Genomic DNA, 27,317 nt, shown 5'->3' on the forward strand with positions numbered 1-27,317 from the left:
CCCTCCCTCCCTCCTTTCCTTCGGATTTTATTTGAGAGAGAGCATGAGAGCACAAGTCGGGGAGAAGGGCATAGGAAGTGGGGAAAGTAAGACTGTCCGCTGAGCAGGGAGCCTGATGTGGGGCTGAGTCCCAGGACCCTGGGATCATGAGCTGAGCTGAAGGCAGACACTTAACTGACTGGCCACCTAGGTGGCCCAAGCCACATCTATAGATTTTCAATCCAGGAAAATACCAAGGCAAACCTTGTATCTTATTTGTGAAGTCTTAAAACAATGACCGTGATGTGTTGTCATTGATTTTTGACACATAAGACACTCCCTGGTCCTGATGCTTTGTGCCCAAACACTATATGGAATCCAAATATTAATTTTCTTTTTAAGCAAACAGCGCAGATACATTATTACCATAAGATACATAGTATAGGCAAAACCCTCAAGGTGCACAAAGTGAAATGGGAATATTACAGAAATTTAATTCCAAAAGAAGTATGTGATCAAGAATATTAGAGGCCTTCTGGAGAAATTATTTCAGGTTTCAGTTCCAGTGAAAAATTGTCATGTGGATAGTATGAATCACAGACCTGATCATGTTTCTCCTTTTTTTCCTTTGCTGCTAGACTGCTCAGAGCCACATTTGTGGTCTGCCCTTACCAAGTACACAGCACCTAAGGGGCATGTGTTTGGTTTCCCGGCCTCAACCATGACTTCATCTCGTCTTTGCTGACCATGTTTTCCCTCGATGCTGATTTCCTCACTTAAAAACAATCTTGTAAGAAGTCCTAAACGTTCACCAGTTACCTTTGTGAACAGGATGAACATAAAATAATATGTTGGGATTACCGGTGAACAAAATTATTTTTGTGCTGATGACTTAACAGATTTTCTATATGCTGTGGGCATTGAGCAGATTGGTGCGTTGAACATAATGTTTTTCTCTAAAGATGCAAAGATGGAGGGTCCAAATAAGACAGTTCATCATGGTGTAGCCTAGGAAAGACAACTAAGTTGGGTACAATTTGTCAGCCTTCTTATACTTTAATATGGTTAAGCTGTCACTTTGTTTTACAAGTATTGAAATATGTCCCCCTGACTCGAGTGAGTTACCCAAGGGCACAGGCCTTGCCTTATTTGTGTAGCTCCAGTACCAAGCTTAGTGCCTAAAACCTAAGCAGTGCTTACCGGAAGTCTGTTGAGAGAAAGAAAGAAGGGCTGAATGCTGTGTTCTTGAGAAAGTGGAGAAGGAAGAGGAGGCAGAAGAGAGAAGCAGCTCAAGGCAAGAGGTGGCCTGGAAGTAGAGGTTTGCTGTTTCTTTCTTTTTTAGATTTTTAAAATTTATTTTGGAGAGAGCAAAAGGATGAGCACAAGGGGCAGAGGCAGAGGGAGAGAGAAACTCAAGCAGACTCTACACTCAACGTGGAGCCCAACGCGGGGCTTGATCTCACAACCCTGAGATCATGACCCCAGCTGAAGCCAAGAGTCGGCCGCTCAGCCGAGTGTGCCACACAGGCACCCTGTAGCTTTGCAGGTTCTTTATCCTTTGCACCTTCCTCTGCTTGTTGGTGTAATTTGCTTGTGATAATTGAAACTAAAGATCACCGCTCAATCCTGGGAGCTCCTTTAAGGTGGGAAAGGCGCCTGCTGTAGATTCAGAGGCGTCTATATGGGCTCTTCTGCAATGAGGCTTTGTCTCCACCTACCCATGGTCAACTGAAAATCCAGTTCTTTGGCTAATTATAGGGGAAAAATAAATATTTTTTAAAAAGCTTAAATCCCAAAGACTTTCTGGAGTAACGATTCCGATGATGTCCCTTAGTCCTTTCGTAGGTGACTGCATGTATATAAAGTTGACCTGAGCTTCTAGCGTATCTCAGTAGTTAAAGTAACCTGGGAGAGCTGACTCGGGTCCAGGTGGGGCTACAGAAGCCACAGGAGGAGCGGCTTCCTTGCTGGGTTTTGGGCAGTGTGAGGTGCATTCCAGAGAACTTGTTTATTGGAGTAACTGGACTTCAATTTGAGGGCTCTGTGGGGCACTGAGGCAGGTTTTTAATAGAATGAGGTGACCATATGAGAATAAAAAGCTGGAAATGTTAGGTTGCTCTGACTACTGCAGATGAAAACCCAGAAGCTGGGTAGCGGTTGGGGTTCTTTCAATGGACGCTACACCTGAATTTTCAGTGCTCCCTAAATGCAGACCTTGGGCTGCATTCTTTTGGCTTTGGGGTCCTGGCTGCTTTCCATAAGCTTAGCGTAAAGGCTGCATTTCAGGAACTTTAGAATCTCAGATGAACTTTCAGATCACTGTGTCTGGAGAAGTTATTAGAAGGGGTGCATTTCTTTCAAGCCATTCTCTTTCTCTTTTTCATTTTCCTTTTTTAAGGATTTTATCTGAGAGGGAGTGAGAGAGCACAAGCTGGGGGAGTGGCCGGCAGAGGGAGAAGCAGGCTCCCTGCTGAGCAAGGAGCCCCAGGTGGGACTTGATTTGAGGACCCTGGGATTATGACCCACCCAAGGCAGACGCTTCATGGACTGAGCCACCCAAGCTCCCCTCTTTTTGTTTTTCTACTGGAAAAGTTAACATATGTCCGAAAAATATATATATATCTTTATTGGAGCATATGAAGTAAAGTGAAAGACCTTTTGCCTTTCCCACCTGTTCACTAATCAGTGACGAAACTGAGGTTTAAGAGCATTGACTACAAGCCAGCACCAAGGCCCCCTGGGCTGGTTAGTGAGACAGGAGCACGATTTCCAACCGATCACAAGTCCTTGCAATTAGTTCCTGTTACACTAGGGACTGGGAATCGGTTTGTGGAAGTGAAACTTGCAATTAGGTAAGTAGCTTTTTCCAAAAGCCTTCATCCTGTGACTTCACAGGGGATTTTCTTGGAGGAGAAGGACTTACCAGTTCCTAAATATATGTCTGCTCAGTGATTAAGTAGAAGTGATTAGTCAAGAATTCTGGACATTTTAGATGAATAATGGCGATGGGTGTAGATTCCATGAATGTGTAATCCAGTCCCAAAATGTTAGCGGTGCCACACCTGAGCTTGGTTAGAAAAGTTGGTCTGTAGCTTTGCCTGCATAATGGTGCCATCTGTGATTTTTTTGGGAGGTGATTTGGCATGGCTTGACCTTGCCCTCTAATGGCTGGTGGTTGTGTTGCATTATAGCTTTAAGGAAAGATAGGGGTCTCCCCCTTCCTTCACTTGCATGGAATGATATGGGAGAAGGAGGAGGTTAAAAACAATAAAAACAAAGGTGAGAGTGAAGAGGTGGCAGGAAATTATACCCACTTAGAGTCAGCTTCCTGTGTTAAGCAGTTCAGGGAGGTTGGATTTCAGCCCTCAAGGCTTGGCAGGCAGCCTGATCAGGAAAGGGGAAGGCCCCTGTTGCCACTCAGCCCGAGCTGAGTCAGGCCAGTGGCATGGAGATACTCCGTGCCCGGGAGAGTTGCTTTCTTGTCTTTTTCAACACAATTGACCTGTGTTGTTTGAATGTATTTAATCATTAAGAATACAATTATTTCTTAAACCCCTTGCTTATATTTCCCAATACTATTTCTTTCAGAAGACAAAAAAGTTACTTACTGGATAACCTGTATGTGTAGTTAAGCCCATTTGTGGCTGGAAAAAAAAATCCTAAAAAATTAAAGAGCAACATATTGCTGAGGGTTTTTTCCTTCCTTTTTTTTTTTTTTTTTTTAAACGTTCTTGTTGTAAGCCAGCTAGAGTTCTACGCTTCCAGGTAGCCAAATATTAGTAGATATTGCGGACCTTCAGATTCTAGGTGGTAAGGGCTTGTCCTCCGAGTGAGGGGTAACAAAGGAGTCGCAGCTTTGGGCAAAACCAGGTGATAGCTGATTGTCATGTTGGTGGCTGAGTGGTAGTTAACTTGAGGATCGTAGAGAAGGCGGGGAGGAAGTAAGGGAAGGATAATGATGTAGCAGGAGCCTTCTCCTTGCTCTACTGCCTCTGCCCTTGCTTCCAGACTCCAGACTTCATCGGCCCTCAGTCCCCATCCTCAAGTTCCAGGCTTTGATTCTACATTTAGCCACACAAACTTTATTGTGGCTTTACCAGCTGTTGGGTTAGCAGACAGCCATTCCTCTCCCCCCTTCCCTTTATTCAGTCCTTTGCCTAGCTGATATTTTTACTACATTTAATATTGTTTGACCTTAAAATTGTTTGAATTTTTGCCATATTTCCCTAACTGGTATGTTGAAATGCTATCTAATTTTAAATCATCACTAGGTTTTTTATGATCTGTGTAATTCTTTTAAAGTTCTCTTCCAAACACTTAGTTGTCTTTTATCATTTTAATACATGGTCTTCCTCCTCTATGTAATCTTTCTTTTGGCTCTGGATTAGTCAGATTTTTTGTTTGGTATTTTGTAGTTTTATCTTGTTAGAAAATTCAGTATGTATCTTATAAAAAAGAGTTTCTCTTATAGCCAATAAAGTCATCACAATTAAAATGAATAATAATTCCTTTATACCATCTATTGCCCTGTTCATATTTCCCAATTTTCTAGAATGTTCTTTCCACCTGGTTTGTTCACATGAGAATCTAGTCCAGTATCAATCACACATTGCATCTGGCTATTAGGTTCTTTAATTCTCCTTGAATCTAGAACAAACTTTTATTCATGATGCTTATATAGTGAGGAAACTAGGCAGGCTGTGCTGCAAAAGTGTTTTGTTTTCTGCATTTACCCGATTGTTTCCTAGAGATGTCTGAACTCTCCTGAATTTTTTGATAACTAGAAATTAGATGGAAAAGCATGATAGATTGATGTTGAACATCTTTTTCTAGAATATCACAGGAGACATGTGATGTCTGATGTCTCACTATTAGATAACATTGGTCAGTAGTGTAATTGTGTTTTCTCCTTAAGCCAAAGGGATCCATGGCACGTTCCTTTGGCACTGTTTGTCTCGTTACTTTACCAGCCTTGTGCCTGGTGGGTTTAAAACCAATTGATAACCTTCTGCTAAATCAGTTTCTGGAGGAGTTGCACAGAGATGATTTTATAATTGCATTTACCTTCTATGTTTAGCCAGTAACTAGAACTTTCAGCTGAGTCTTGGTTTACCCTGGAATATAATTATTCCTAGAATTCTTTCTCTTCCTTTGCCATTTTTGAGAGTACAGATTGAGGTTTTTTTGGTTGTTGTTGTTTAAGATTTTATTTATTTATTTGACAGAGAGATCACAAGTAGGCGGAGAGGCAGGCAGAGGGAGAGGGGGAAGCAGACTCCCTGCTGAGCAGAGAGCCCGATACAGGGCTTGATCCGAGGACTCTGGGATCATGACCTGAGCTGAAGGCAGACACTTAACCCACTGAGTCACCCAGGCATCCCTGAAACTGTTTTTGGCATCCATACAGCTTCAGCTTTGCTCTGAGGTGGTCTCCAATCAGAGGAAGAAGGAACACCTACATGCACACACATATGCCTGGGAGGTTTCCTGAACCAGGCTGGGAAGTAGCCCAAGTCACACGCAGTCTTACTTTGCAGGCTGCGCCTTGCGAGGAGAACATGAAATGTAACCTCGCGGAATATACACAAAGAGAAGAAAAACGTGTCTCGTCAAAGCTGGTCTCTGTCATGACGATCAACTTTGGTAGTCTGATAGTTTCATAGTTCGATAATCTTAGGTTGTGTTAGTTAGTATTAAAACTTGCTTTTATTTATGTATTCATTACTTTATTCATTGAAAAGCATTTAGTAGTAGAGACAGGGGGAAGCAAAGAGAAAATTGAGAGAGTATGGATCTGAGTTTTCCCAAAACAGGTATCTCATGTAATAACCTCCAGTCTGGAAAATCGTTTGAATCCACTTGTCCCTGGTACCAATTTATTTGTTCTGAGTTTCAATAGTGTGCCTGGCAGGAACTGGCTATAGGGCATGTATTTTTGCCAGCTATAAAACAAACAATATTTTGTCTTTGGGCTATCTTTGGCTCGAGATTTTAAAGGGACGGTCTTCCTTTTCTTAAAGTCTCCAGATCTGAGGAAAGGCACTGAGTCAGTTGCTGTTTAAAAGAAAGCAAGTTTCTTTCCTTTATCCTCCTGAAAGCGAAGTTTCCCTTCCATTAAGATTCACTCCGGCTCTCTGATTCCTTGATTCTGAAACACTGGAGAAGCAATCAGAGGGTCAGATGCCAGCTCTCTCTGTGTTGAGCTATCTCACATTTCATGTCTCTGGAGTTGTGGAAAATTGCGTCCGAACCTAGGAGGGGGTGTACCTCTTTCCACTATCAGAGGTTCTCTTCGTCAGATGGTTTTTGTAGTGGGGAAAAAAAGTTGCTGGCCTGTCCCATGGGGATTGAGAGTGGGGCAGGAAATGGGGAGAAGGTAGACTAAAGAAGGGGTGAGTTACTCCTTTTTAAACTAATCCTTTTAGGCAGCTTCATACAAGTGCTCTCTCAGAAGCGCTGTTCGACATCCACAGCCAAAATAAGAAACTCAGGGTTCAGACTGATTTCAAGCTTCCAGGTTCTCTTCCACCAAAATGAACATCCTATGACCTGCCTTCTTGCCTGGTAATACAATGGAATTGTAGATTTGCCCCTGCTACCTCCCACCCCCCCCCCAGCCCCCCTTAAAATTACTTAGTTGCATGAGTTGTCTTAGACAACTCCATTATGTTGTGTGAGGCAAATTGTATTGTACGAGCATCTTTTGTAGACTGGTGAATGCTGTTTTAAGAAACTAAAGATCATAAAGCCAATTTAATGATGCATATGGATAGACTGAAGGTGACCTTTGAGGCCATCTTTTAGAAAATAATTTAAGTGACTTACTAAAGTGTATTAGCCAAGAATTTCTACTCGGTAACACAAATACAACTGCATTATTTTAACACCTGGACATTTGACTCATAATCTTTGCTGTAGAGGTCTGTGTGTTTAACTTTCACACACAGAAAAAGTCAGACAGCTTCTTGGAAGTTACCCAACAAGTGGTCGAATTGACATTAAAAAAATTGTGAAAATTTCTGTGTTCCAAGAAGTACCTTAAGGGTTTGGAAAAGTTTTTTGTTTTTGAAAAAAGTGCCATGTGACCTGGATTACAGTATGATCATGGCTTTTTTTATCAGTCCATTCATTCATTAAATGAGTCAATGAGAACACACTGGGAAGAGTGATGTGCTAGGTTCTAGGACCTTAGTGTTTCAGAAAACAGTGCTGAGTCTTTTTTTAAAAAGGAGACTAAAGAAAAAAAAACATGTCATCTTAAAAGTAAATTCTGGAAAGACTGAGTGTATAGCAAAGACCTTTTGGACCATATAATATCCTCAACTCATCTGTAGCATTCATGGCAGATCTTGAACTTTCACACAAGTGTTTTAAAAGGACTTATTTTTTTTTTTTTTTAAGTCATTGGGGGAATTAAGGTGTCTGTTGGGTCTTTATCTCTGTGATAATAGTAAAACAGCATTTGGATGATTTCGATGAAATAACAAATATAAATTGGTTTGATTTCTCATTAGACTGTAGGTGCTGGGGGTTCAGGGAGATAAGTAAAAAAATGAGTTAGAAATATGGTTCAGGTTTTATAGGGAAAGGAGAGCTGTGTTTAGGGGCAGACACTGCATGTATTCTATATCCACATGGTGGACTAGACCGTGGCTTGCAGCAACATCTTTGGGTTCTAGAAATACCATCATTATGCAGATGCTGGTTATCCTGAAAGCTGGTACCAGTTCTCTTCACAAGAATTTTGACACAACCACTTGGCTATTGATGTATGTGCTCGTTTCAGATATAACTTCTCAAGTTATATGAACACTTGTCATAGATGGGCTACTGTGTCTCTGTATCTCTGTCACATCCAGCAATGACCAATTTCAAAGGACCTGTTTCTGCCTCCCACTCAGCCCAGTTTAGTCAGGTCTTGTCAGAGCTTGATCTAATGATAAGTTTTGACCATGTGATCACAGGTTGAAACTGTTATTGGCTTAATCTTGGGATAGGAGGATGCAAATAAAGACATGATGTTGATTACAGAAGTGTGTGTGTGTGTGTGTGTGTGTGTGTGTGTGTGTGTGTGTGTTACAATAAAACTGAAAATTATGGAAGATCTGAGGACAAACCATAAAATAGCCAATATAAGCTTTGTTTTAAGATTCAGTTTTCACGTTGTTAGCACACATTGTTTTTGTTTTTGTATCTTCAAAGGTAAATACTGTGTCTAGGAAACTGGGATATATATTGGGTGTGGGGAGTTAGGGAGGGCTGGATGAAGATGGTGGATTAATCAAATCTCATGAAATGACAGTGAAGATAGAGTAATGGTTTGAAGTATGGAGGTACTTTTAGAGCTGTGTGAAAAAACTGACACAAATTGCAGAATTTTTAATTCTTTATGAATAATTTATGACATACATGTTTTGGAAATAATGAAACTAAAAGGTTTACAAGACCCCCTTGGAGTGCTTTATTTCTTTCAAAAATGTTGGCTGACAAAGTTGGCTACATATTTGGCTTGTGATTTCTTTCTAATTTGGGCAAGTGGAACAAACAAAATATCACAAACTTTTTAAGAAGAAAGCTCTGCTCGGTATCAAATAAGTAAAATGAATTTAAAGAAAGTACTTTGAGATACTGTTTTTTGATCTTCTTTACTGAGGTATGATTTACATATAGTAAAGTTCACCAATTGTGTTTTCTAAAGTGGTTCTACCATTTTGCATTCCCTCCAATAACGTAATAAGAGTTCCAGTTCTTCCAAATTCTTTACAAACACTTGGGTATTGTCAGTCTCATTAATTCCACTCATTTTTATGGATATGTAGTGGTATCTGTCTTTGTTTTTTATTTATTTATTTATTTATTTATTATTATTTTTTTAATATTTTATTTATTTATTTGATAGAGATCACAAGTAGGCAGAGAGGCAGGCAGAGAGAGGGGGAAGAAGCAGGCTCCCTGCTGAGCAGAGAGCCCCATGCGGGGCTCGATCCCAGGACCCTGAGATCATGACCTGAGCCGAAGGCAGAGGCTTTAACCCACTGAGCCACCCAGGCGCCCCTGTCTTTGGTTTTAATTCGCATTTCCCTAATGACATTGAGCATCTTTTTATACACTTGATTGTTATACGCTTGTTTGTTATTTGTGTATCTTTGTTGAAGGATCTGTTCAAATCTTTTGCCTATTTTTAAAAGTTGGATTGTTTTATTATTGAACTGTATTGTTTTAAAAATGTGTATTTTGGATACAAATCTTTATCAGATGTGTATCTTGCAAATATTCTTGAGTTGGTGTCTTGACAATTTTCATAGTCATAAAGTATTTTTTAAAGACAAAAAAGTTTTCTGATGAAGTTGGATTTAGATATCTTTTATTTTTTTAAGTGGTTCAAGTATTTTGTGGCTTGTCTAAGGAACCTTGTCCAAACTCAGGTCATGAAGGTTATCTTTTCCATGTTTTCTTCTAGAAATTTTAAGAGTTTGTTTGTATGTTATGTGTGTGATTTATTTTGAGTGAATTTTGGTACATGGGATAAGTTAAGGCTGCAGATTCACTGTCGTCCCCCCTCCCCAGCATATGCATATCCATTAGTACCATTTGTTGAATAGACTGTTCTTTTTGCATGAACTACCTTGGTATCTTGGAAAAACCAATTGGCATATGTGTATGGTTCTATTTTTGTACTCTCTGTTTTGTTCCACTGTTCTTTATTTCTACCTGTTGTCAGTATGGCAGTTTTGATTACTGTTGTGAATTCTCGAACTTTGTTTTTTGGAAAATTATTTTAGCTAATGTAATTCCTTTGCATTTTTATATAAATTTTACAATCACCTTATGAGTTCCTAAGAAAAACCCTCCAGGATTTTGACTGAAGTTGTGTTGACTTTGTAGATGAATGTCAAGAGAACAAACATCTTAATAGCATTGATTCTTCTGAATTATGAACAGAGCATTGCTATTTATTTAAGTCTTTTATATCTCACAGGAATATTTTGAAGTTTTCAGTGTACAGGTCTTGCGTGTCTTTTCTTAGATTTATCCCTAAGTATATCATGATCCTCAATGCTATTTTAAGTGATACATTTAGAAAATAAGTTTACTGGTTTTTCCTGGAGAAATACTGTTTTTAAACAATCTCCTACTGCTTCATTGACACCCACATGGAAGAAGACGGCTTATAATATGTCACTGCATTTTCAAAACCAAGTTCCATAATTGAACACTATCTTAAAGGCTTCTGACTAGAAACAGTAGTCATGGGTAAATGTTGAAGTTTAGTATTCTGAGCTTGATTCTTAGGTTTAAGTCTCTGCCTAAGGTAAATGAAAGCAGGTGGCAAGGGCCATGAGTAAGACCTAATGACTTCACTCCTGATGTTCAGCCTTTATGTACTGTTCATAAGGATGCTTTCCTTGCATGTGTCAAACACACGTTGACTTCAGTGGAAGGCAGTTTCCTTCTCCACCTCTTTCAGTGCCACCTACTTTGAGGGTTTCCTGCCGTAAGTTCTACCCTTTGCAAATAGTACAATTCATTCACTGCTGTAAGCACCCCTTGAGATTCTCAGGACCCTGTAACTCTGTAACCATGTGGTTGCACACTGTTGGAATTGGGACACATGAAATTTCAGAGGATCTAATTGGTATAACTGTAGGCAGAAATCTGGAACATAAGTTTGCTATTCTTAGATAAAGAAGATGTGGTATATAAGTAAAATGAAATATTACTCGGCCAAAAAAAAGGAACGAAACCTTGACATTTGCAATGACATGGGTGGAGCTAGAATGCATTATGCTAAACAAAATCTCTGGAGAAAGACAGATACCGTAGGATTTCACTCATATATAGAATTTAAGAAACAAAACAGGCGCCTGGGTGGCTCAGTCTGTTAAGTGTCTGCCTTCGGCTCAGGTCATGATCCCATGGGATCAAGCCTTGTGTCAGGCTCCCTGCTCAGCAGGGAACCTACTTCTCCCTCTCCTGCTCTCCCTGCTTTTGGTCCTTTCCTCTCTCTGTCAGATAAATAAATAAAATCTCAAAAAAAAAACACAAAAAACCACACACAAAAAAACAAGCAAAGGGGGAGAAAAAAAGAGGGAGGCAAACCAAGAAACAGACTCTTAACTGTAAAGAACACTGATGGTTACCCGGGTGGGGGGGTGGGTAGGGGGATGGGTGAGATAGGTGATGGGGATTAAGGAGGAATCACTAAATTGTACACCTGAAACTAATATTACACTGTATGCTAACTGGAATTCAAATAAAAACTTTAAAAATATTTTTAAAAATAGTCATTAAAAAGTTTGCCATTCTTTCAAATTTTTGAGTGATTGAAAAATACTAGTAGTCTTATCTAAATCTTGAAATACCTAATGGTTTCTGCAAGACATCAAAGGCTGCTGCTGCCCCCCCGCCCAATCAGGATCAGGACTTTATTATTTATTTTTCTTTTCCGCCCCCATGTTTTATTTGTATGATACATGGTTAACTCTGGAGACTTTTAAAAGCTTTTCAGTATGTTAATCTTGTTTGGGAAGATATCCTTAAGTAAGGTTTCTGGAATATGTAGTATGTGGGGAAAAAAGGTTTTCGTATTTTCCTTTTTCAGAGGAAGAAACAGTGAGGCTTGTTTGTACCCCTTGCATTTTTTAAAGGAAGAATCCTTCCCAGGGATTATGTAAAATTTTCATGAAATGGTTGATTGTAAATATAGTTTTATAATGTAAGTCTGTATCTTTAAATATAACTGAAAATGTTTTGAAGTCTTTGCCTAACAGCAATATGCACATTCTCTTTGTAGACCGAGAGGGATTTAGGAATCCAAAGTAGGAATTGTACTCTAAAGCAGTAATTAATTAGTGTTAGTGTACAGAAGGACCTACTTGGGGAATTTAAGAAAATGTGGATTTTTGAGTGTTTGGCGAATTGAGTCAGGAGAATGTTTGCAATTTAACAAGCATCTTCAATGGCTTTAGATGCTGGTTTTTTGTAGTATATATTTTAAGAAATGCCAGGCTAAAAGAAGGGAAAGCTTTGGCTCATGAGGGGAGAGAATGATGATTTGAAGATGATAGTAAAGGCTTTCCAGTATAAATCCAGCCTTCCATCACACTACCCAGTCCTTAGATCGTCAATAGCAACAACAACCCTACTTACTGAACATTGCTACATGTCAAGCACAGTTGTGGTTCAGTCGTTGCTTAGGACAACATGCGATAATAAACTTTATTAAAAGCATGACCTTCTTTCCTAACAAATTCAATTAAAACCATTTTTTAAGTTGGGAAAAAATGAACTGTGATAGGATTAAATAAACCCTATTAATTATATATTTGGGAGGGACTTTTGGGACGTTTTGTTGAGGAAAGACCTGTTGAACTATAAGAAACTTTTGCTAGTCTAAATAAAGGAAATTATTTGGACAAGTCTCATCAAAAGTTATTTTCAGTCTGAGAGCTGTAATGGAACACTTGGAAAGTTGTCCTCTCTGATCAGGAAAATGATTTCATATTCAGAGCTGAAGAATGCTTCAAGACTCTCCAAGAAACTATGACTGTGGAATGAATCTGAATGCTGATTTTTCAAGTCCAGTCTAGCACAGAAATGGCCAGCTTTTAAGGTTGGGGATGGAGAAGGGAGTGTTAAACGGACGGTATTCATCGTACGTTCCTCCACTGTTCGAAACCCCTTATTAACTTGCTGTTCTCTTTCTTATACCTATTAGCTTATTATTTATAGCCACCATTGTCTGTTCCAAGGTACCCATTAGATTCTTATGCCATAGTCTTTCTTAAAATGTATTACTGGAACCCAGCTAAACCCACTGAAGTTAGTAGCACATTCCTCATGCTTCTCTACCTTTGTTCATGTTTTCCATCTGGAAAACTCTTCTGTCTCCTGCCCCTCCCACCCATCCAGGATATCTGTACACTCCCTGCCCTTTAAAACTCAATTCAAAAACCACTTTCTCCAGGGAAGTTCCTTTGATCTTCTCTGTTGGAAAGACCTTACCTTTCTTTGAACTTCCAGAGGATCACATATGGCTCTTACCGTACTCAGCATTGTATTACAGCGATGTCTGTTGGGTATCACAGATCAGATTTAATGCTTTAGAATGAATTTGTTTCGTTTTGTGCCTTTTTGATGCAGTGTCTTGCCCAATATGTTCTGGATGAATGAAATAATAAAATGATCCAAAAAATTTTTTTTAACCTTAGTATTTTTCAGTTAGTGCCTGGAAATAGAGACCCACTTGTGACAGCAAGATTTAAGGTGTTCAAAGGCAGGGGCTTATTTAGCAAAGTGTTTGCATCCGATAATAACCACAGGGACCCTCTTGGTCACAGCGCAGCTCGTATTCGCTGGCTCTGGTAGTGGTTAGACAAAATTGGACTCTCATCTGAACTTGCTTTCTTGGCTATCTATTATTTTAAGTAGCTAGAGTCTTAAGAATTTTTCCTCATTTGCTCTACATTGTCCTCTTTTTTCATACCCATACTTTCTGTAGGTGGGAGAGTCTGACAGCCTTTCTGAAGTTCCAGAATTTGTTTTTGCCTTTTTAGGGGGGAACATGAAATATGCATTTCCTTGGCGACTCTGGTACTCTCAATTTCTTGGGGAGTCTTGATCTATTTGTGTAGATGTTTTTATTTGTATAAATTGTTGGCCCTTTGAGAGCTGAGACGTTATGGGTACCTTAGTCTCTCTTGCTTAGGAGCCTTGGTGCTCTCCCCCACCCCTCCATCCTCCCTGCCCCTTCCCCCACATACCTGCGTGCACTATTTCTTGGCCTCTGCTGAACTATGTAACTCATTTCTGTCTATATATAATAATCATGTGGTATTTTATTTTTGTATGCTATTCTCCCTATGCACTTGTGTTAGCATTATCCCTTTTAGAGGGTAAACCCCTTGAGGACTTGGGTTATTCCTGTCAGCGGAGCTCTGAAGAACATTTAGCACCAAGCTAATGCTGCAAATTAGTACGCACTAATGCCAACGATACTGGTTGTAATTATGGCTCACTTAAAGACCACAGTTTGCTGACTCAGCCTTGGGAAATGAAGCCCAACTATTTGCAGCTTCTAGGAAGAAAAATCAAGTGTAGCGAGCTTATGTGCACCAGAGCAAAGTCCTTAGAATTTTCACTATCTAAAAATGATTGCAGGGGCGGAATAATAAAACATTAATAATGGCATAATGTTGGGGACATCTAATTCATCCCTAAGGGTGTTCCAGCAATTTTGGTAGCCCTGCTGATCCACTGCTGAACTAGCGCCAATGACCCTGTGACAGTCCCCAGCAGGGGGAGAAACCCAGCAGTCATTGCGTCCCTCCATGAACCATTCATTTCCCAGAGATTTCCTGGATGTTCAGGTGTCTCACTATAATTTCAGAATTTTAAGAATTTAACCTCAGAATATTAAGGTATAAATGCCTGAAATTCTGTTTGATTTTGGAGCTGCTTCTCCAAATACAGTTTATGGAGCGGAAATGCTTGTAACATGCTTGTTCTGAGTCTAGCTGACACCAAATTAACCTCAAATAATTTCTCATGTAATTATACACATGGATTGAGAGCATTCAAAGGATCAGAAATGTTTTTGCTGGATGAGTGGAGTGCCCAATTCCCAACCTTTATGCGGAAAGGCTTTCAGTGACAAACTTTATTAGACCTAGATGGGGGAAGGAGGGCATGGAAGAAGGCTCCAAAGAAACAGTTGAATTGCTTAGAACCCAAGACTGCCTGCCTGTCTGCTGAGAAAGTCCATGTTGCAGCACAGTTCATGAGTTCATGAGTTCATGAGTTAACTTACGGAGTTAACCCAGTATATCGCTGTCCCAGCCGCTTCATTGAGTTCCTTTAAAAACGGCTTGGTTTTCCAACTTGGGCTGCAGTAGACTTGAACCCTTGTCATTAGGGGAACCCAGTAAATGCTTCGTCTTTTCCTTATCTGCAGGACAGGCCTCTGTGTGGCAGGGTAACCTTCCTGGTAGCCAGCAAAGGGAGGGGCGAGCCACGCTAGCCTAAGCCTTAGTAGACTGAGGTAGTGAGAAGTGTGTCATTATGGAGGTCAGTAGGCAGTTACAGAGCCAGGAGAGAGACCAGCCAGGCTTATCAGCAAATGTCCTTTAGCTATGACATGAGTTTGGCTAATTTCTGTTGTGCACATATGTATGCCCTGGACAGCACTGACAATCTGCTTGATTTTAAACTTGAAAAACTTACCCCTAATTTATGAGCACCGTGACTTGTCTGTGACATCTAGAAGAAGTTTAATTCCTTGAATGTTATTAAGGACTGCATGCCAAGTGTTCCTCTCTATGTACCGGAACTCAAAGAAAAATAGAACATGTTTCTACCCTTTTAAGAGCTTTTATTCTTTCAGAAGCAAGATGAACACACTTATTATGGTGTCATAGAAAGAACAAGGTTCAGAGAGTCAGAAAGCTTAAGTCTGAATCTTTGATCTGATGTGTGTGTATCTGATTTAAGGCAAATCATTTCATCTCTGAACTTGATTTCCCCCATCTATAAAATGGAGGTGATATCTACTTGCCAGAGAGAGACTTGCGTGAGCTGAGAGGTCTAGAGAGTACAGTAAACTATAGAGTGCTACTCAAAGACAAGTGAATAACGCTTGAAAAACAAAAAGTGCTGTCCAGGTGGAAAGGTGATTGTGTTCTTGGGCTGGCCTTAATGAAATCATTATTTAACAGTGAGAAGAAACTTTCAGATCATTACTAGAGAAATTAACTGCTAAGTGTCTAATTCATTAAAATGAAATACTGGCAATTGACATAGCAGCTTAATGAAGATTCTCTGATTATTGATTGGGAGGGTGACTTGGTCACTCCATTGATCTCTTACATTTACCTCGTGTGTCCCTCCATAAGTTGTGTTCTCTAAGAGGAGGACCTTCTCTGATAGAGCAGTACCTTTCTTCCATGAGGGCCTTATGGTGGCTGCACTCCCTTGCCGAAGCCTCAAAGCAAGCTCTCAGGGTCCACGTGGAGGCGAGGTCCATATGTAGGGTAGTGAAGCTTCCAAGACTACAGACACATCCAGATGAGGCGCTGCATGTGGCAGTTGCCTTTCCTTGAGAGAAAAGAGTCTGTGATCCTAGATTTGTTCCCTCCCATACCTAACCCAGTGCAGTTTGTGGCTTACTGTCCTGAATATGAAGAAATAACTTGGGGCTCTTTGCTTTGAATGTTTATGGAGAAGGGTTAAAAACCCCAGAGTGATTGTCATTTCCATCCAGAAACATGCCGTGAGGAAAGTTTGATCACACAGAGAGATAGATGGCAGGGGCGCCTGGGTGGCTCAGTCAGTTAAGCTTCTGCCTTCAGTTCAGATCATGATCCCAGGGTTCTGGGATTGAGTCCCGCATCAGGCTTCCCACTTGGTGAGGGTCTGCTTCTCCCTCTGCCCCTCCTCCCCAACTCATGCTTGCTCACTTGCTCTCTCTTCTCTCTCTCTCGCAAAAATAAGTCTTTAAAAAAATTAAAGAGAGATAAACGCCAAGAGGGCAGGGTGATGGGATGCTGAATGATGAGACGTTTAGAAGAAATTTGTATGTCATAAGTTCTCCCAAATGATATAAATTCACATTGACAAGTCACCATGTTATTTAGAGCATATTTTTTTATCCCTAAGAATAATTCTTCTTGATAATGGGACTCAGGTTGAGGACTTCATTTAATTAAGCTACTCACATCAGTGATGTTGAGCAAACACGTAACTGGTTATGAAAACAGCCCGTGGGATCTAGCCGATTGGGAAGTGAGGATAATGGAAAACTGTCATCCAAGGCATTTATGAGTTTCAGTGCAAAGTCTAAAATTCTAATAGAGAAGAAGAAATTGTTAATTTAAATAAATATGCCAGTAATCCTTCCAAAGTCCTTTAGAGTAAATGTGTTTTGGCAAGGTGCTGACATTCTCCAGTGTACTCTCCCAAATGTTTCTGTTGTCCAAATGGCTGTATTGAAGACACAGAAAGAAAATTTTGGTGAGCCAGATGCTGAATTTATAAACAGTAGCTCCTTTTGAGGTTAGACGAACAGCCCCAAGTTTTAGGGAAATGACTGGATCTTTTGTATTCTTTCTCCATACCAGTTTTACTTAAAGCCCTGGATGTAAGCTGAGTTTTCTGAGCAGTAGATATAACGTAGACTTACTGTGTTGTGAAGCATCAGGCTTCTTCACGTTCTGTTTTTGGAAATACGTTAGTGTATTATTCAGACAAGTGAAAAATGTGACTAAAACAGCAGCACATTTTTGTAAGCACATTTGAAAAAGTATGTATGAGTTGTAGATTTCATCTGTAATTTCAGGGGAATAGTTAAAAGGAAGTACTTAAAGGACCAATGAATGTCTATATTTGAGAAAGCCCCCTGGGTCACGACAATCTTGAGTAGGAAATGGAGAAAGATGCATTTGTTGATGGTCAAAAATGGGATTCACTAATTGTGTGAATGACAACATGTTATATATGCTAGTCAACCAGATTTCATTATTTTACTTTATTTTTTTTTGAGGTAAGGGCACATGAGTGGGAGGGGACAGTGGGAGAAGGAGACAGAATCTTCAGCTCCAGAGTGGAGCCTGTTACAGGGCTCAATCTCACAACGCTGAGATTGTGACCTGAGCCAAAACAAGTTAGATGCTCAACCAACAAAGCCACTCAGGTGCCCCCAGATTTCGTTATTATAATAAATACAGCTCTTCTGTTGTGAAGACATTGCCTTAACAACAATCGTTAGGCATCTTTCAGCAACCATCCACAGATTCAAATTTAGGTCCTCAAATAACTACTGTATTAGCCAGAGTTAAAATTCAGTGAGTTTCAGGGCGCCTGGGTGGCTCAGTTGGTTAAACGACTGCCTTCGGCTCAGGTCATGATCCCAGAGTCCTGGGATCAAGTCCCACATCGGGCTCTGTGCTCAGCAAGGAGTCTGCTTCTCCCTCTGATCTTCTTTCTCTCTATCAAATAAACAAATAAAATCTTAAAAAAAAAAAATTCATTGAGTTTCATGTGTGAGAGAACTTTACGAGGTAGAAGTTTGTTGTCATGGAAGGGAGCACAGTTTGAGTTGTCCCTGGTCATAGGAATTTTAAATATAGTTAATAGGATTATGCTTTTAAAAAGTATGAGTTTTCTTGATATTCTATTATCTCTGGCATTACTTATTGTCATACACAAGGTTGGAAATAATAACTGGCTTCTAGATAGCTTCTCAGTTCATTTTTTTGGCGTTTTTTGTGATTATTTTAGCCTTCAGCTGGGATATTGCTAAAGCCCTATGGCAGTTGGATCCTATCTGGTTCCTTAGTGAAGTCTTGGTGATTCAAAATAAAAGTGGGGGGAAGCTTTATACATAGACCATTTGATAGCATTAGGAATGTCAAACATTTATGAATTGTTATTTAGAAGTTGCTTGCAAAATTTGGGGGAATAATTAGAAATAATATGCTGGGGCATGTGGGTAGCTCAGTCAGTTAAGGGTCTGCCTTTGGCTGAGGTCACAGTTCCAGGGTCCTGGGATCAGCCCTGCCTTGGTCTCCCTGCTCAGCAGGAAACCTGCTGCTGCTTCTCTCTTCCCCGCTCATGCTCTTGTTTCTCTCTTACTCAAATAAATAATTGAAATCTTTAAAAAATTAGAAATAATATGTTAATCTTTTTGTTAATAGCTCTATTGAGATTCAGTTTATGTACTGTGAAATTCCTCATCATTTTTAAATAAAGGGAAAATATGGACAAGTGTCTTACTGTGAGTCCCTTAATTATTAAAGCATTTTAAAAGCAAAACATGTTTTCTCTAATAAGATGATCTTTTTTATAATAATGAGATGATTTTTCAGCCTTTCTAAAGCTGTAAGCAAGCAAAACTTGAGTGGACCAGGAAGGATGTTGTGGTTCCCTGTGTTGGAGAAATACAAGTTTATAGAGGATAAACACATACTTGAACATGTTGGCTAGTTGTCAGTGTTGCAAGATACTCCAAAACTCTGTTGTGGCATAAGCAATAATCAGATTAGAAAGAATTACTAGAAAAGCATCTTTTGAGGTTGTGGGTAGAAGAGACCCTAAGAATGGTTTTGATTTCATGACGAATCTTAGTTTTTCCTTTTAGAGCTGATTCATTTAAATTTGTATGTGTGTGAAAGGTAGCATAGGTCCTGAAAAAGTTGTGAAACCTAAGACGAGCATCCTAAGCAGGGTAAAGCCAGTGCCTGTGTGACTACTACATGATGAAGAAATAGAACCTTGGAGCCCCTTGGGATCACTGGGCATTTTCCTTCCCCCACCTCAGTCCCCTGTCATTTTAATGCTAATCCTCTCTTTCCCCACTCCCTAGATATATATGTGTGTATCAGCGAATAATACAGCTTATGTATGTGTCCCTACCATTAAAGTGTAATTTTGCCCGTCCTTTGAATCCATAGAAGTGAAATCACATTCGTTTTGGCTCAACATCAGGTTTATAAGATCTTGTCCATATGGGAGCATGTAGTACAGTTTGTTGGTTTTCATTGGAATACGGTATACCATTGTATGAACATAATACGAGCACTTAGCCATTTTATGGTTTGTGGGCATCTACCCAGTCTTTTACTACTGCTTCTTAGGCTGCTTTGGACATTGCGGTCTATGAAAGCTGACACACGTGGGCGTGAGTTTCTCCCAAGTGTGGTGCCTCCGTGCACAGCCTTAGCATTAGACTTGTTAGTGACGCAGACTGTCTGGTCCCACCCCAGATCTCCATTCCCATACCACCTTGGGATATATATTCTGGCTTCATAAGCTTATTTCAGTGACTGTGCCTTTGTTAAAAACATCTCTGGGTCTTCGGCTTTGGGACTGCCTCATTTACGCGTTCACGATCGCATCCGTGCTCTGGCACTCCCGCAGAGAGCAGACACTCAACTCGCCTCTTAGCAGGAGACTCTTTACTCATTTTTTTTTTTTTTAAGATTTTTTAAAAATTTATTTGACAGACAGATCACAAGTAGGCAGAGAGGCAGACAGAGAGAGACAGGAGGAGGCAGGCTCCCTGCTGAGCAGAGAGCCTGATGCGGGACTCGATCCCAGGACCCTGAGATCATGACCTGAGCCGAAGGCAGAGGCTTTAACCACTGAGCCACCCAGGTGCCCCACTCTTTACTCATTTTTGAAACAAACGGTCTTTACCCAGTTTGAGTGAAGGTTTGGTATGTTTGAAGACTCCTATTCCCAAGAAAAGGATTTGCCCACATTGAAGACGGCCCGTAGACTATGCAGTGGACTGAAGACCTGCTGAAACGGGCCGCAGACAGAGCCCAGAGCAGGGCAGACAAACCCATTTGTACCGCTGACTAACTGTGTCATCTTAGGGAAGTGGTGAATTTCTTGGAGCTTTGCTTTTCTCTTCTGCAAAATGAGGATAATATCATTCACTATAAAAATTCAAAACCTTTCACAAGCCGTGCAGATACATAAAGGTGATCTGTGGGGCCACACTCTTGTGGCAGACGGGCATCAGCCGTGAGTCAGCCATGTGTCAGCCATACTGACCTGTTGGAATGTGGCCGACGCTCTTGCCTCCGTGACTTTCATGCTTTTTACTTTTGTGCTTCCTGCAGGAACGATTCCAGGTGAAGAATCCTCCCCATACATACATTCAAAAGCTCAAGGGCTATCTGGACCCAGCTGTAACCAGGAAGGTAAGAGGGATTTGTTTTCACTCCTGTTGTCACTTCCCTCGTCAGTGTGCACTGGAGGGGATCTTCCTTCCTCTGCACTGTCGCCTCTGCGGGAACCTCCAGGAAACCAGTCTTGGGAGACAGACACCATGAGAAATAAAGAAGAAAGCCATCCTTCTCATGCAGGGGTGTGTTTGAGAGTGCTTTCCTGAGACGAGAGTCACGTACCTCTGATGGGTAGTGAGTCACTGCCATTTCCAATTACACAGGGCAGTGAGTCCAGCTCAGAGGTGTTCAGGCCCCTGGAAAAAGCAGCCTTAGCGAAGGGAATACTTGTCTTTCATGCCTTGGTGCATTTCCAGAGGCCTTGAAAAATCACTGGGGCTTTGTCATCCCAGCTGTGCGCTCACATCCTGTGTTGATGCTATTAGCCGCTTCCCCCGGCCTCACCCTGCCCCCGGCCCCGAGAAGGTAAGGAGAGAATAGCTGATTCCCTTCTCAACTGACTTTCTCTTTTTACAAACAGGCTGTGCTTTGTGCAGCCACACAATTGGTTTAAACCGATGCCTTGTGGTAAAGAATGTAGCCTGGCACAGCCCCGCGGGCTGGGCTCCGTCCTGGGCTGTCTCTGCACCGAGCTGTCCATGCTCAGGATGGGTATGGGCACTCGTCACCAGAGAGCACTTGTTTTGGGGTTGACCTCCCACAACTCCTGCTTTCCAGGCTGCAGCAGAAATAACGAGAGCTGAATTCCCTCTGTTGTTTCGGGGTGTGACTCATGAGAGAAGAAAGGCGCACTTTTCCTAGTTTCCCGCTGTCTCCAGGGCTCTCGTGATTTTTTTAAAAAAAATCTTTTTCTTTAGCTTCTGCTTTTACTCCAAATATCCCTCTGCGCCCCCCACCCCTGACTCACTGCCCACCCCCCCCATCCAAAAAAATAAGTAAATGAGGACAACTATTCCTTCCTTTTGGAAGTTTCTGTGCCTGACATGAGACCAGCAGAAGAAATACCGTCTGGGATGATGATGACATCGGGCTGTAGACTTTGGCATCAGACTGTGATGCCGCCGCCTCTTCTGAGAATGTACCTGTCAGAGTATCATGATCTCTGCCCGCCTCCTGTCCCCAAATATGGCTCACACATGTTTCTTTGCTTTAAAGAGCTTCTGTCTGGCCCCCTAAATGAGACCGCTGTCTAATTCTTACTCACCACTTTCCCAAAGATAGAGCTGCCTTCAATGCCATCAGCTGACAGAGGGTCAGATGAAGGCACCCTCCCCCAAAACACAACCCAGGAAAAAACAGGAAGTTTTGGGGCTGTTCTGCTTTAAAGGAGCAGCAAGATTCTACTTCAGAAATATTTCCAGAAATCCCTTCAGCTTGCACACCCTTGGGCTGGGTGGCTCGGACCCCGGCCTTTGGTACACTACTGGGCAGCTAAGTAAGGCAGGAACACTGGTGTCTGTGTCCAGACTGAGTGTGCCTCTTATACACAGCGTGTTCCACCCCTGTAGAATAGTTCTCTCCCTATTTGACAGACTCTTAGGAGAAAGGGGAAAATAAGAAAACTCCCCGAGAAGGCTTCTCAGAGTCCATCCCTAAGTGCTGTAAGGAGGAGATGCTTGGAGGGAACGGGATGCTTTCTCCTGGCACAGTTCCGGTTCCCTTCGGGAACAATGATTCCTTAGTGAGGCAAAGGATGTAAGGCAAATAAGCTGCTTAGTTTTGCTCCATTGCAAATAGCTTAATAAAGGACAAAGACAAGGATATCTGTTTGGGCTGACCTTCACTTGTGAAATCTTGGCCCCAGACCGCGTTTGTTCATCTGAGTGGCCTGGTTTGGTCTGTGCCTTGCTTTTCAAGATCAGTTGTTCAATTGAGAAGAGAAAAAAAAAAAAAAAGAAAGAGAGAAAAAAATGGATGTTGGATTAACCATCTCTGCTTGAGCAAGATTTCTGTTGGGAGCTGGCAGGAGGAAATGATCTGTTCAGCTCAAGCCTAGAGAAAGGAAATTTTGCTTGGAATAAGGCAGGCTTGCAGTTAGAATGAGTTTAAGATTCTCAGCTATAGTGCAGCGGGGAAGAGGGAAGATTTCCAATCCAGACTTTCAGCTGGAGCCTGTCCGGGCTGAGTTGTCTTCCCCTCACTGAGTCTGAAGTCCTCGAATACCTCACTCATTTATCATTTGTTCACACCGGATAGAGGATATTTGATTTGCTGTCTTCTAAAAAAAATTCTTAAGTATATTCTGTTTAGCTTTTCTTCTAAATAGCTTTAAATTTGGAACCCTGGAAACCTGGGCAGGGAAGGAAGAGCCTAAATGAGCCATCTCTGTGAGCAGGACTCTTCCACAGCAATCACCTTGTTGAGTACGGGGTGGCGCTGGTCTGTGATCTGGGAGGGTGTGCTCAGGCCTAGCATGGAAGAAGGCTGCATATGGACCGTGAAGAAAGGAGGGGTTGTGCTCTGCAGGCCGTGCGGTTGTGAAATGAAACCTATTGTGGGGATCTCTGGGCCCCCTTTGGGGGTCTCATCCCTGGGTCTGCCTTTTATGGGACAGGGCCAGGGGACCGGTGCACACGGCTCACTGGTGGTACCTGCTCCTTGTCGCAGCTCCCCACGGGCATGTGATTTGTCTTTGCGGTGTTTCGAAGCATGCCGAGTACGTTGTCAAAGTGCAGAACGTTGGCAGTCATTGTTAATGTGTTAGTGAGGTGGATGCCAAGGCTTCTCCATAGCCCCGAGTCCCGCTGGCAGTGGCCCAGTTCCTGAGAGAATGTAACACGGGGCCAGAGTCCCTTTGGTTTTATCTGTTATCACGCAGTTGCAAAAGTGTAGTGACTCTCAAGAAGTGTTATCTGCTCCTGTTGTCATTCCCAGTATCTCCTGGTGTTTCCATGGAGGTCTTCTGTTTTGATACACGCCTCTTAGTCCTTCAGCGGATTCTTTTCGGGTACCCTGTTGTGTCCTTAGTGCTATGCTGGGTGCTTTTGTGGCTCGTGGTGACCTTCCCCCTGAGGACCCGTGAAGGCCACCAGGAACCAGTCAGAACTGGGTAGGAGGCAGAGCTGGGAATGCTGAGCTGCTTTCTCAAGGTCACAAGGGCAGGCTGTCTGACATCTGTGACTCTAATGTGGGAATGGCCTTTCCAGAGCACCCAGTACCTTGGAAGTGGTTTCCTCAGCTCTGTGGCCAGAGACTCTGCCTCATCAGCAGTCCTCGTTGCTGGAAAGCTCTCCAGGGGACACTCAGGTGTCCCTCCAAAGGATACATGAAAGAGGAGGGGTGTGGCTCTTTTTTTCATTGCATTGGGGATGCTTTAATTTCATATATCTGGCTATACCTGGATTCTAACAACCAAGAAGGTCTTTGGAGTTCCTTAAGAATGGCAGCCATGTGGAAACTGTGAGACAGTTGGCTTCCTTGGGGCCTTAGTAAGGAGCATTTTGGGGGGAGAGGAGAAGAGGGTGACAGGACCCCTCCATGCTGAGCAGGGTTCCAGTCTTCATCTGGACACCAGAGGCTGCCAGGCTCTCCCCACCCCACATCCTGCTTTTCCAGCCTTCCTCCATTCCTCCTTGTCCTTGGATGCCTTCATCTTTGGACCTGGATGACTCTCTATCCACTGCAATTGTGGCAGCAGAGAAGGGTCCCTAACATCCTGAGCTGGAATTCCCACAGCCTTTTTCTTGGAAGACCATGTAATATGCAGGTGGTTTGAATTTTTAGCACAGAAAACATGGAACTCTTCCTAGAAGGCGCGGCCCATCAAATGTCCTACTTCCAGAGTGGCCTAGAAGTTCAGTTAATATAAATATGTGTTTCTGGAAGAAATTGTGTTCCAGAGAGCCCATGTGCATCCTGACCCAGTGATACGTGGGGATCATTGAGAGTTGAGAGGATAGAGAAGCATACATTTATTGCCAGAGAGGGGTTTGTTGAAGAAAGAATGGCCTGAGGGAGTTCTGGAAGGATTTGTGGGATTTTGATGGGCCAAGGAATGAGGAAGGGCATTCCCAAAGTAGGAGGGACCTTCCAAATGAGGGCACCTGGGCAAAGGTAACTCTGAATGCTTATTCTTGGGAAATGTTAGGTTTTGCAGAAAATAATTAACATAGCAGTCCTGAGATGGTTACCTTAGAAAGGCCAGCTTCTCAGAGTGGCTGGCTCTTGGTTGGCAGCTGGGGACTTTTATTTCAGGAGAGTTCATAACTTTCCCTGATAAGAATGATTCACTGTGCCAACAGTATGGTGCGTGCTGAAGGCCTTTTTGCTTGAGGGAGTCTGGACTTTTGGTATGTGCTAGGCAGAGGATGCTGAAGTGACCAGACCCCAGTAAAAACTCTGGACACTGAGTCCCTGGTGAGCTTTCCTGGTAGACCCATTTTACAGATACTATCATTTGTGATTCCTCTGGGAGAAGACTGCTGCAAGCTTGTATCTGGTTTCTTCTGGACTTCAGCCCATGCACCTTTCCCTTTGTTGATTGTACCTTGTATGTTTTTGTTGTAGTAAGTCTTAGCTATAAGGACAACTATATGCCAAGTCCTAGGAGGGAGTCTTTGCAAATCATTGAAACTAGGGCGGGGGGAGTTTCAGGGACCCCCGACACTTGGGCATATTGGCGAATATTGTTGTAGGGAAGGGAGAAGTAGCCTACTTACTCAAAGACACCTAGTACGTGAAATAAGAAAATCTTCCTGGTCCTTTCTCATAAGCTGACTTTCATGATAAAACGATTTGTGTCCTTTGCAAAAAGAAAGGTGAGAGAAGCCCACTTTATTTATTTTTTATTTTAGCATTTTTTTCTTTAAATTCAATTAATTAACATACAATGTATTATTGGTTTCAGAGTAGAGGTCAGTGATTCATCAGTCTTATAAAACACCCAGTGCTCATTACATCCTATGCCTTCCTTAGTGTCTGTCACCCGGTTACCATATCCCCCCACACTCCTCCCCTCTAGCAACCCTCAGTTTGTTTCCTGTGATTAAGAGTCTCTTATGGTTTGCCACACTCTCTGATTTCGTCTTATTTTATTTTTTCCTCTCTTCCCCCTATGATCCTCTGTTTTGTTTCTTCAATTCCTCATCAGTGAGAGCATACGATAATTGTCTTTCCCTGATTGCCTTATTTTACTTAGAGAGAAGCCCACTTTAAAAGCAGAGATATTTTCATATTGGGGTAAACTTATTACTAATGGCACTTAACAGCAGTTGATAAAATGTTTTGTGAGAATATGTGTTCTTGAATTATAGAAATTCAGACGGCGTGTTCAAGAATCCACACAAGTGCTAAGAGAACTGGAAATTTCTTTAAGAACCAACCATATTGGGTAAGTGTGCCCATTTCACATTTGGCTTTAAGGCTTTTGGACACTTTACAAAGTGACTGAATCATATCCAAAGAATTAAGCTTCCTTGTTGATCATTGTAAGTCAAGAGACTGAGGTTTAGATGGGTGGAACGTTTGTTGGTGCTTGAATCACTCACTGTACAAGAATTAGTAGAAGCAGAGTAGCCTTTGATTTGGGCTGTTTATAACAATCCTAAAATTCTTTGCTTGGATGCAGTGATAGTGCTTGGTTTCTTGGGTGTGTGACCATTCCTGGCAAACTGGGGGCTCCCACCAGGTAATGAACTCAGATGCTGGCTGTCTCTTGGCTGTCACAGAAGTTCTCTGAGCTCGTTCATTGAAGCTGCTTTATTGTCCTTTCTTCAGTTCCAGAAGGGAAGAGAAGCTGGGATGATGTCCCCTTATACCCTTTATTGCATTGAGTTGTTCTGAGTCTCTTCGTCTTGCATTCCAAAATTTTTAGGACTGGGAGTGTAAAATCCACTCCAGAAAGTAAAGCTTGGGAAATCTCAACGCTAAGCATTACTGAGAGTTTTTTATGTGGCTTGCTTCTAGCAAGTACAACTTTGAGCATATGCTCCCTTACTCCTAGAACAGCATCATTGTACAGTGCCTTAGAATAACATGGCTTACCTCTGTGGCGGGGTACCGGGTATCCTACTTTGTAGCTTTAGTTCTTCCTAAAGTACCTGTTGGACATCCAGCAAGTTATTCAGCCTCTCTGCATTTTGATTCTTGGAATTTAATGGCAGGAAGACTGTAGATTTTTGATCTTTCAGAACTTTCTCCTGTGACATTTTTTGCAGATCTATTGGAAATGAAGTTTTGCAAGTATGTTATGGTATAGTTTAATAGGTTATTCCATTAAAAAATATACTACATAAATAATAGTTTACTTCTACTTCAGAATGCTTTAGGTATAAGCCAATAAAATGGTTAATTTCCACAGTGATTACAGAATAAGCTTTTTAAAATTGTGGATCTGCAAGGCTAATTGATACATGACGAAGCTTGGGTGAGAATGTTCATTTCCTAGAGGATAACTGTACATTTGTCACCTTGAGAATGAAGTATTTGGAAAAGAACTGATTTCTAAAGTTGATAATCACTTTGTTTGAGAAAATGGGCTATCAAACAGTGGATCATAGAATCATGGCTTTAGAACCAGAAGAGAAATTAAGGATTCCCTAGTTGTTAATTTTACAGATAAAAAGCATTCGGGGGACACCTGGGTGGCTCAGTTGGTTAAGCAGCTGCCTTCGGCTCAGGTCATGATCCTAGCGTCCTGGGATCGAGTCCCAC

The 27,317-nt window shown here is 41.7% G+C and overlaps 1 protein-coding gene across 4 annotated transcripts in view; it reads left to right on the forward strand.

The window, feature by feature from the left end:
• LOC111158700 (formin like 2) overlaps positions 1–27,317 on the forward strand; it is a 320,132-nt gene that overhangs the window by 190,568 nt on the left and 102,247 nt on the right. For all 4 annotated transcript variants that reach the window (XM_022521031.1, XM_022521096.1, XM_022520953.1 and 1 more), the window contains exons 3-4: positions 20,601–20,681; positions 25,919–25,995. In XM_022521031.1, coding sequence (XP_022376739.1) covers positions 20,601–20,681; positions 25,919–25,995 — 158 coding nt within the window. The remainder of the gene's footprint in view (positions 1–20,600; positions 20,682–25,918; positions 25,996–27,317) is intronic.

This window comes from Enhydra lutris, unplaced genomic scaffold (assembly GCF_002288905.1).
Source record: "Enhydra lutris kenyoni isolate GAN:26980312 unplaced genomic scaffold, ASM228890v2 scaffoldscaffold1, whole genome shotgun sequence".
NCBI classification, from domain to species: domain Eukaryota; kingdom Metazoa; phylum Chordata; class Mammalia; order Carnivora; family Mustelidae; genus Enhydra; species Enhydra lutris.